The sequence below is a fragment of the Sinocyclocheilus anshuiensis genome, unplaced genomic scaffold, assembly GCF_001515605.1.
Source record: "Sinocyclocheilus anshuiensis isolate Anshui unplaced genomic scaffold, SAMN03320099.WGS_v1.1 scaffold682, whole genome shotgun sequence".
In the NCBI taxonomy this organism is placed as follows: Eukaryota; Metazoa; Chordata; class Actinopteri; order Cypriniformes; family Cyprinidae; genus Sinocyclocheilus; species Sinocyclocheilus anshuiensis.
The window spans coordinates 43,199-54,502 of NW_015547682.1; the positions used below are offsets into that span (position 1 = coordinate 43,199).

Sequence of the window (11,304 nt, forward strand, 5' to 3'; positions counted from 1 at the left end):
TACTTTAAACCGCATAAACATTTCATTACACCAAATACACCAAATAATGTTCTTTTTAGCAGCATCATATGACCCCTTTAAAGGATAATTTCACTTCCAGAATAAACATTTCCTGATAATTTATTCACCCCATGTCATCCAAGATGTTCATGTCTTTCTTTCTTCAGTCGCAAAGGAATCACGTTTTTTGAGGAAAACATTCCAGGATTTTTCTCCATATAGTGGACTTCAATGGTGGCCAGTGAGTTGACCGTCTAAAATGCAGTTTCAATCAAAGAGCTCTACACGACCCCAGCCGAGGAATAAGGGTCTTATCTAGCGAAACCATCAGTCATTTTCAAAAAAATAAGTATACACTTTTTAACCACAAATGCTTGGCTAGCGTTAGCTCTGTGATGCGCGTCTTTATTAGCTGATGTTGGAAAGGTCACACGCGGCTAGGGCTGCCGCGATAACCGCAATATCGCAATACCGCGCTATTGACGAGCAAACCGCAGAGGAATGCAAAAACCGCAGCAACCGCGATTTTTGCGTGTTTTCTTTTTTCGTAAGGTTATGCCCTTCTCGTTATACCGCGCTATTGAGCCACTCAAAATTACCACAAGGGAAATTCTCTCACTGCGACAGCCCTACACGCGGCTAGTTCTTCATCTTCGTACTTTGTTTAAAAACTCCATCTCATTTTCTCCTCCAACTTTAAAATCATCCAACATCGTTGTTTTATTATTGTTCATCACTGTGCTACGTTTCGCTAGATAAGACCCTTATTCCTCGGCTGGGGTCATGTAGAGCTCTTTGATTGAAACTGCATTTTAGACGATCAAATCACTGGCCACCATTAAAGTCCACTATATGGAGAAAAATCCTGGAATGTTTACCTAAAAAAAAAACGTAATTTCTTTACGACTTGAAAAGACATGAACATGTAGGATGACATGGGGGTGAGCAAACTGTCAGGAAATGTTTAGCATTCAAAGGTGAGCTCTTAAACAACAGGCCGCCACTAGAGGGCGCCGATGCTCTCATCACTCCACAGGAGCTCGGCGTACCTGCAGGCCTTCAGGACGTCTGTGGATGTGGGGTAAATGGAGACGGTGGAGGACGAGCGAGACGGTTTGAGAGCTGCTTTGATGCAGAGCTCCAGCGGTTCCAGCTTCAGCGGGCTCTGAGAGTCCTCCGAACACGCTCCCCCTCCGCTCCCGTTAACGGCGGCCGGCGCAGCACAGCGGGGCGATGGGGACGAGGCGGGCGAGGAGGCGCTGGAGCGGTCGGGGCTGTGGTGGTTGGTGGCAGTGGAACCGTTGGCCTGTAGGGCGGCGCTCTCTTTGGTCGGGCTGGTGCCGTGGGGCGCACCTGAGGTAGCCGTTTGCGAGGAGGAAGAAGCGGGGGACGACGTGGAGGAAGGAGAGGACAGATGATTGACAGCTGGCTCCGATGGGGTCGTGGCGGGAAGTCCAACCTGATTGTGAGGGCCGCCGTCGGCTGAAGCACTGGAAGAGAGAATCCGGTCTCCATTAGGACCTGCCCAATGCGAACCCGGACCTTTCTGAAGCCCCTGAATCGGGAGGAAATTCAGAAGTCACCACCACCAGAATCAATGGAAACTCAATAATGGAGTCAGATCACACTCAGATCGAAAAAACAATAGTGCCATTATTAAGCTCAAGTCAACTCAAACATAAACGAGGAGAGAAAGTGATAAACGCTGCTTTTGGGTTTGTAATTCAGGAAGCGTGTTGCTAAGTTTCAACGCACTCCACACAAAATGTGAAAATGAAAAGACGTGATGAGATTATTTGCTTGTGATCGCATCATTCAGACACAGGTTTTTAGTCATGTCTCTAATGCTCAGGAGTTGTCTTGTTTTTTTAAATACTGAAGCTGAAGTACATTAGATGAGATATTTTTCGACTCTAAAGATTATCACTTATGGATCAATGTCTGAAAATCTCATCGTTCCTGTCAGGTCTGAGGTGTGCAGGAGGAGGCGGGGTCATGACCACATGTTTGTTCTATATTGTGTTGAACTCTCAGTTTTGAGTACAAGTGCATACCTGAGCGGAGTTGAGACGCTGGCTCCTCCATGTGTCTCCTGGGCTTGTGCAGTTGTGAGGTAGTGTGTTGGGGTGCAGGTAAGGCACGTCTCCGTTGGTTCTGGTTCCTGGCGTGTGATTATTGCCGACTGAAGGGGGCTGCGGGCCGTTGGCTAACGGCGGAGCGGGGTGAGCAGGCAGTGAGGGGCCGTTGGGGAGGCTGGCTCGTATTTGCCCAGAAGAGCTTTGCTTCAACTGCAGGCAAAAATTACATCCAACTGTAAACTTACGGGTAAAAAAAAAATGTGCAAGTCAAACAAACAGCCTTAAAATCATTGTGTCACCACAGTCTTGAGAAGACGATGCATCACAGAGAACCGCGAGTTTGAAGAATTCTCAAATGCACTTCTCATGACTCAAACTCTTTTCTTCAGACGGTTTCGTGAGTCCTGGTCTGATGTACCTGTTGCTGGTGCATGGCTGACAGCTGAGCCTCCAACTGCTCCAACATCTGCAGCTGAAGCGGCTTCAGACTCGCACGGTTGACTCGCAACTGCTCCAGCAACTGAGCGGAACAAGACGAAGAGTGACCGACGGATTAAACCACTGACAATAATCATCAGCGTTCACAATAAAGGTGGTCAACCCAAAACAGCTCAGTAACGATCATGGATGTCACATCAGAAAAACAGATTGGAAGATCTCCTGTGTGAGAAGCAGCTCACCGGTCACTGCCCAAGGCAGGGTTCGCACACGTTTTTACCAATACATTTCCATGACTTTTGAGAAAATATTCATGACCTAATGTTCTATTATTTTACAATAAGAATAAAAATCTGTTCAAACTTATCATAGCAAATGTTAACTAAATTAAATGACTATTAATGCTACTTGTTTCTTGTTCTATTTGTTTTAATAAGTACAAGCTGCAACTGCGCCAACGTTACAATACTAACTGTGGGGAATTTTATCATGATTTATCATCAAACCAGTAATCGTTCCATCCCTAATGAGGTGTTCATCATGCTCTCACCTGCAGCTTCTGAGGAGACAGGTACCAGTTGGGAGCTCGTGGCTGTGCTGAACTGTGGGTCCAAGCCTCTGAAGAACTCTGAGGAGTGACGTGAAGAGATTATTACTGCTGTCATTATATCAGCGATGCGCTTAGCGGAGCAAACGAAGCACAAACCTTGGCTGGGCTGGCGGTCCTCTCCCTCTTGGCTGGACTGGACTGATCCTCAGCCTGATCCAGCGCACTCACGTGGGGGGGCAGCGACTGACCGGAGCCATGAGCCTCACCTGACGACCCGGGCTGAGCTTTACATGCCTGAGAGAGACCGCAGACACGTGAAGAGACAGACAGAGAGAGAACATCTACACCAGTGAAGAGAGAGTGTGTTCGATTGTGATGCTGAAGCTAACACTACGACACCTGCAGCTGACAATAACCATCTCAAACTCAAACAACACATGTAAAAGTTAAATCATATTCCTCCACTAAAGACAGCGGTCAGGTGAGGAACAGAGCAGCGGTGCCGATTCTCAGATGTTATGATATTCAATATATACATCATGATATTCAACATTTACAGCTTGAGTGTGGCTCACGTTTGAGGTCTTTAGCAGAGGCCTTGTCAAGGTCTTTTGTGAGGTTCACGGGATCAATTCGTTCAGATCACGTTCAGTTGAAACGATTTCCACAAAGATGAAATAGTACACAAACCCTGTTTGATGAGCCGGTTTTATGTTGTTAATGGAGTAAAACACGAAGTGATTCTGATCAAAAATAGTTTGGAATAACGACAAACTATGCACAGGGCATCGTTTCAATAATGTAGATATCAGGTCAAGTGCTGCAAAGACACAGCCTCACATCCTTTTTGGTTGTCTCCATCAGGATCATATGGCAACAATTTGAAGATCTTCTGTTCCTCGGTCATTCAACTTATTGCCCAAAACGTATGTGAGAATTTGAACTGCCCCCCCCCTCCAAAACAACAACTGAAGAGAAAAGATGCAAAAACAAATAAAACATTTATTATGAGCGAGAGCATCAGTATCAATGAGAGAGAAAAACACGTCTCATTGTACTGTCATGAACACACACACACACAGACACACACACACACTCGACTTGTAACTACTCCAGCCGGACTGCATCAGTGTTTTGTGTGGAACTGCAACACTAGAGGGCACAAAGACTACAGGACTAAAACTACAGCACAAACACAACTCTGGGTGAAAAACGGCAAGATGAGGCGCCTGTGGCTCCTGTTGAACCTGCTGCCAATTGAAGAGACATTGGCGTCAAACTCATTTTTGACCCAGGAGTGTGATTGTGCAGCGCTAGACTACTGAAGCTCACGCAGAGAAACCACGCTACTGATCGACTCAACAGATGCTTTAACCGAACGATTCCCAAAATATTTCCAATCCCGACACACTTTGTTCAATCCGATCGTTATCGTGCCACAATGAGCAGAAGACGTGGCGAGCAGGAGCGTGGTTTCACCAGATGTGTGTGTGTGTATATGAGAGAGAGAGAGAGAGAGAGAGAGAGAGAGAGAGAGAGAGAGAAGAATCTCTCACAGCAGCTCAAGAGTGTTAAGATTGAGTGAAATACATGTCCACTGAAGGATTTTCACCTTGGGAGAATGAATATCTTCATTGTCATGCTGAAAAAATGCCCAATAATGCAGGGAATGAGGGGAGGATAGCATCTTAAGTTTCAGGTTTTTGTATTACATCACGCAGTGGTGTGTGAATTCATGCCAGCGTTGATAAAGCACAACTCCCTCACACCTTCAGCACTCACTCATCCCTATAGAAGAGCTTTACTACCACTGAACGTCACTGTGGGTACCACAGCACGCTAACAGAGCAAACCAGACACAATGAGGCAGTGGGTCAGAAACCACAGTTGTGCCATCGCTTACTCGTCCTCATGTCGTGATATTACTGCCGTCAAACAAAAGATTCATTCTGGAAGAATCACAGCACCTGATGCGCTGCACTACCAGCAGAGTTATGACAAAAAAATGTATTATAATTATTCTGGTCATTACTGTAATCATGATTATTTAACAGGATTCTGAGTGGGCCGTATGACCAAACCTTTATGAATGATTTATTTAAAGATAGTGATATATATCCAGAACTGCCAACCTTGGAAATTTTTTTTTGAGTGCCATCAGTGTGGCCGGGGGGAGGGGGGGGTGCAAGATTTCATGTTAAATATTTTTCATAAGTTAATACTCTGGGTCTATGATATTTCTGTTATACAGTACTTTAGAGTAAACGGTAGGGATGCAACAATACAGTTAGCCCACAGTTCAATAAATACCTCCGTTTGTTTTTACCACAGTTTTAAATGCTATTAAAAAAAACAACACTCCACAACACTAATTAAAACTCCAGTACACTTCTGTATACTGTCAAAAAAAACACTATTATCATTATAACACTTTTCGGCTGAAATAGAAAAATGGCCGAAAATACGAGCCGATAATATATATATATATGATATATATGGCACTCTCCTCGTCACTGCTCGGTTTGACGTTCTATGAATGTGCTCGTGTAGCGCTCATCCTCACAGAAAGAGCAAAGTCCGCTCAAATAACGCGCTGACAGGAGATTTCTATGCAGTATACTTGTTCCTGTTAGCAGTAGCGCTCCTGTGCTGTAACAAGCTGTAGGCTAGTTCAGCTGAACTGGACAACGCTGCTAAAATAATGCTACCTTCAGTGACGCTATGCTCTGATAATAATAGTTTTGTAGGACTATACATTATTTGTATAATTAGTCAAAAAAAACAACAACTTATATCTGATTCTGTTACATAGAAGTGAATAAAAATAATATATTGATATTTAATATTAATGTGACTTTTCAATAAGGTTCCATTAGTTAATGTTAATGTATTAAATATCATGAACGAACAATGAACAATACATTTATTACAGTATTTATTAATCTTTCTTAATGTTAGTTAATGAGAATAGAGTTATTCACTGTTAGTTCATGTTAATTCAGAGTGCATTAACTGTTAACAAGCACAACTGTTGATTTTAATAATGCATTAGTAAATGTTGAAATTAACATGAACTAAGATTAGTAAATGCTGAAGAACTATTGTTCATTCTTAGCTCATGTTAACTAGTTAAAGTTAACCTTTTTGTAAAGTGTTACCAATATTAATATAAATTCTGTCCAGTTTTATTGTTACTTTCAGTAAAAGTGTGGTTATTTTATTGCTTGTGTTTTTTAAATTCAGTATCATTAAAGTGATTAGTTAAATTAAAAAGTCTTACAAAATTACTTTGTAATGATTATTTATTATTTTATTAAATAATATAAAGCATTTTCGGTTTCGGCCAAGTGCATTCAGAATTTTCATTTTGGTGCGTCCCTATTATTTTGTGCTGTGAACACGTGATGCGTTTCAGTCCCTCGCGCAGAAAATCCAGATATGCACTACAGAAGAAATAGAGCTGATGACGCTCCAGGAAATCACTAATATGGACAAAAGCATCCTGCTATCATGCAACCGAAGGAAAGAAGACAGAAACGCTTCGAATGATGACATTCAAAAAGAACATTAAGACAAAAAACACTCTACTAAGACAATGTTTATCTGTCGGGTAATTAAGTATATTTATAATCCACTGCTAATCGCCGTTATTACAGTATAATATATTTCTGCATCATTCTGTGATAAGAAGCCACATCAGATCAAGAAGGAAATTATTTTAAACATTTGTCTGATGTTGTGGAGTAAAAGCATGTTATAATGTTCTTTTTTGTTGTTGGACAACAGGTTTAGTCATTACAAGGGAAGATACAGGCGTTTCCTCTTCTGATATTATTGAAAATAATTAAACTGTCAGTAATAAAAAAAGTCACTAATCTCACCAAGCACTGCATTTTGACACATTTCCGCATGTATTTGACCGTTTAGGTGCTAAAAGACGACCGTGTTCTGTTCCGTCTCTGAGCGCATGCACAGAAATCCTGCACTTTTAAAAACATGAATAAATCTAATCAACTTTAATAAATCAAGCACGTCCCATTTTGCAAAAGTCACATGATTTTACTGATTTGCAGGTGAAGCTGGGCTTTTATGGAGGAGCGAAAGTGCACCACTGGAAACGAGGCGGAATGTGGCGCAATTATCGCTTTATCTCGATTATTGTATTTTCCGAATTGTTGGAGGCTGAAATCGAAATTGTATTTCGATTAATTGCACAGCCCTAACCAACAGAGCCACATGTAAGACATTATTCACTACAAATTACATGTCAAGCGTCCGCCACAACATTCGACATCACTGACAAGATGAACACCGAATGTCATGGTAATCTAATCCAGGGGTTATTAATGCAGGGGTAATCCCCGAGGACACACCTGATTCAGCTCATCAGCTAGTTAGTAGAGACTGCAAGACATGAATCAGGTGTGTCTGATAAGGGAGGCATATAAAAATGCAAAAATGCTTTGCTAGCAAGTTAATTAACGCATTCTATACACATACAGGATTAACCAGACTAACACTGTGATTAAAACTAAAACTGATATCAAAGTGTTAATGCATAGAATAGAGCTGAAGATTAAATTTCAGCTATAAAAGTGTGACATGAGTGCGAGTAACGATGGCCGAAGAGCTCTTCATGTAAACATCAGCAGTTCTGATGGATCTGACAGATACGCACCCGATCGAGCACCACGTGTCTGCGCTGGCCTCTGATTTGTCTATGGACTGTCTGTATGAGATGAACGCATCCTGGACCTTCCCAATACTGGAGTAGCACCTGCAGAGAGAAACCACATCTGCATAAACGCAGGCGTCACGGCCGACCGAACGGACCGCATGCGCAGACGCAGACGTGTGACTGACCTGCCGAGGAAATACCAGGACTGGCCAGAGTTCGGATCGGCCTCCAGAGATTTCTGGAGACACTGGATGGCGTAGCTGTCCTTATTAGCTTTATCTCCCAGCTGCTCGACCGTATGATGCATCCAGCCTGCCACAGACAGAGACACTCTTTTTTAGACAGAATAAACCGCATACGGCTGACAGATGCAGAACACCTGGTGAAACTCAGCTTAACTACTCTGTGGTCTGCGATCATTACCACAGAGGACACTTCAGACTCTATCCTCAAACCGAGCGATCAGTGATGCATTTACATTTTTGTTAAAGTAGCTTCAGTTCGAAAGCGAACAACGAGCTTCTCGACTCGCAGGTGAAGAGCTGTTCACGAGCCACTGATGATTCTGCTGCAGATAAACAGCTTTTCTGGTATCTCTGCATCTGTCATGCTGCAAAAAAAGGCTCATCTTACTTCACATTTTTGCCTTGTTTCTAGTCAAAATATCTAAAGATTCTTAAATTAAGATGCTTTTACTAAATGTAGTCTTGTTTACAGGGGAAAAAAACTAAATGAAGTGTATTTTGCTTAAAACAAGTGAAATTATCTGCCAGTGGGGCAAGTAGAATACTCTTAAAACAAGATAATTTTACTTACCCCACTGGCAGATAATATCACACTTAATTTATTTTTTTCCCCTTACAAACAGGACTCTTAATTAAGGGTTAGGTAACCCTAATAATTTATAGATATTTTGATTAGAAACAAGACAAAAATACTAAGATCAGCCTTTTTTTGCAGTGTGAGCTCTCAGGTTTACCAGATTTACATCGAGTTTATTTATAACATTTATCCCAGCACTGGACGAGCTGAAATTCTTTTATATTACGAGGCACTTAAACAGATTGTGAGCAGACACAGGCGCTAATGGTGTAGCGTGTCCAGTCCGTGTGTGCATGTTCTTACCCAGCTGCTGTAAGGTCGCCGCCTTCACCTGCGCAGGTAAGTCCTCCGTCTGCAGGAGACTCTCGTAGGCCTCTTTGGCTGCACGGTATCTCTTCTGGGACGCCACAAAACCAGACAGGACATTCATTAATCAACTAACCGGTAAACACGCCGAGTCTCTGCCATCACAAACACACGGACTCAAACAAAACCCTGCTCTAGCGGCGTCTGCGTGACGTCACTGTGGTGAACAGGAAGGAAGGAGGGATGCCTCGGCAACACCACGGCAACCCCTCTCCTGTTGCTATGGTAACATGGCCCGAGCAGTAAGCTCCAGCATCCGCTTCACAACCACAATCTCATGCACTAACATTAATCACAGGCAGATCTGGTTAACACGTGCGGTCAGTGAAAGAAAGAGATGTTAATGAAGGACTCACCTGGATCTCGTATAAATGCGCGATGTGAAACTGAACTACAAACAAAAACACAAAGACAACAGTTAGAAGCAAATTCAGAACAGAAGATTCTCTATTTAAATGTTTCTGAGAAGAAACAACATCTTCCTTTGTCCAGTGGAGGTGAGACGGCCCTGATCGAGCTTGTGTGTGTGTGTGTGTGAGAGAGATAGTTTGAGTGTGTGTGTGAGATAGAGAGAGAGATAGATTGAGTGTGTGTGTGTGAGAGATAGATTGAGTGTGTGTGTGTGCGTGTGAGAGAGAGAGAGAGAGAAATTGAGTGTGTGTGTGTGTGTGTGTGTGTGTGTGTGTGAGTGAGCGAGAGAGAGAATCACAAACACTATGCCAGCGGCCGCTGCTATTGGTGTTTCCAAGGCAACCGGTCGCAGGCAATATGAGTTTGAGAATATGAAGGGATGATAATAACTGCTGTAAACGGAGCCGTACGTTTTTTTCCATTGAGAGTCAAAGGCAGCATTAAAGGTTAAAGAGTTTAAATAAGCTATTAACACGCATCATAATGTCGTCTGTGGGGTTTCAAGCTGTGTTACGGTCCAGCAGGTGAAAATGGTTAGTCTGATCACTCAGTAAACAGCAGCACGCTCTCGTCCGGAGCAAACACTGTACTCACACACACTTCACTACTTACTGCTACTAGTGTGAACAGCATCAGTACTAGTGAGGGCTACCTTAACTAACACCACTAATAATCTGCTGTTTAAACTGATAACACAGTCACAGTGTTTGTTGTGTAATGGTGGCATTATCTTGAGATGTGGGTGCGGTACTTACTCTCCGCTTTGGACAAAGTGCAGTGATTGGAGTCGATGAGGGCCAGCTGAAAGTGCTGCGGACACACAGGAGACCAAGTGACCTCTCACACCTCTCAGTACCACACTGACATCTTAACTCAAGACACTTTCAATGCCTCACAACATTAAAGACTACATATACTGCGGTTCATTAACGCAAGTCAAAGAGTTTAACCACAAACACACAGCAAATACATCCGAGAAACTGAGCTACGAATGAAACTTCGGTTCAAGATGATAATCAAAGCGCAATTGTACATTAACAATGAATGACACAGAATAAATGTGAGACAGAAACCAAGCTAAATGTGCTGTCCCTATCGAGTAAAGATCAGGACTCAGACCTCTATCTAAATGAGACATAATTCAGCCTCATTCAGTCTGTCAACAGATTCTCGTCACTCGTATGTGTTAACATGTCAGAGATCACATCGGGAGGATTGACTGAAGATGCCGTGATGTGTTAAACTGATAGTTTGCAGATGTTTTCATGTAAATCACAAATTCACTACTGCACATACACTACATGTGTTTTAAAGCAGTGTGATGCTCGTGTCGTACCTTTAAGCTGGACTCGTAGTCTGTGTTGACTTTGAACATCAGGCCGAGACGCAGATGAATCTCTTTAGCGCGCGAGAAGCCGGGGTCGATGTACAGCACCTCATGAAACGCCTTGATCGCCCTGAGCAAACAAACCGCAATTAAAAACTCGTTTCTGAACAGCACGATGCTACTGAATAAGACTGAATCTAAACCAGTGAGGAATCTCCCAGAATCAGCCTACATGTGTGCAGGGGGGGGCTTCTGGATATCGCCATGGAAACCGACCACCCACACTTTGATGCCCATCTGAGCTCGTTAACCTCGTTACACGAGCAGCCAAAACGAGAACGACAAACGGGGCGTTCTCATCACGTTACTGCATGCAGATACTCACCACTGAAACGCATTGTAATGGAAGTAAAGCATCCCGAGGCCGTACAGAAAGGCAGCATTCTAGAGGATCAGAGGACAGTGTTTGAGATTCAGAGCAAAAATAATCAGACATCCACATTCAACAAGATCAGTCACAGTGAAAACCACCTGAAACACTTGATGAAAACCACACAGGAAGATCCCACTACAACTGCCAATCAACACACACACACACAAACAAACACACACACACACACACACACACACACAC

General features: G+C 43.0%; 1 protein-coding gene across 1 annotated transcript in view; it reads right to left on the reverse strand.

The window, feature by feature from the left end:
- The window catches only part of kdm6al (lysine (K)-specific demethylase 6A, like), a 43,740-nt gene that overhangs the window by 17,843 nt on the left and 14,593 nt on the right, over nt 1–11,304 (reverse strand). The window contains exons 5-17 of the mRNA XM_016505623.1: nt 11,056–11,114; nt 10,680–10,800; nt 10,099–10,153; nt 9,289–9,323; nt 8,870–8,963; nt 7,930–8,056; nt 7,655–7,843; nt 4,262–4,316; nt 3,223–3,450; nt 3,067–3,144; nt 2,497–2,598; nt 2,055–2,288; nt 1,050–1,555 (exon numbers count right to left, since the gene is read on the reverse strand). Coding sequence (XP_016361109.1) covers nt 1,050–1,555; nt 2,055–2,288; nt 2,497–2,598; nt 3,067–3,144; nt 3,223–3,450; nt 4,262–4,316; nt 7,655–7,843; nt 7,930–8,056; nt 8,870–8,963; nt 9,289–9,323; nt 10,099–10,153; nt 10,680–10,800; nt 11,056–11,114 — 1,883 coding nt within the window. The remainder of the gene's footprint in view (nt 1–1,049; nt 1,556–2,054; nt 2,289–2,496; nt 2,599–3,066; nt 3,145–3,222; nt 3,451–4,261; nt 4,317–7,654; nt 7,844–7,929; nt 8,057–8,869; nt 8,964–9,288; nt 9,324–10,098; nt 10,154–10,679; nt 10,801–11,055; nt 11,115–11,304) is intronic.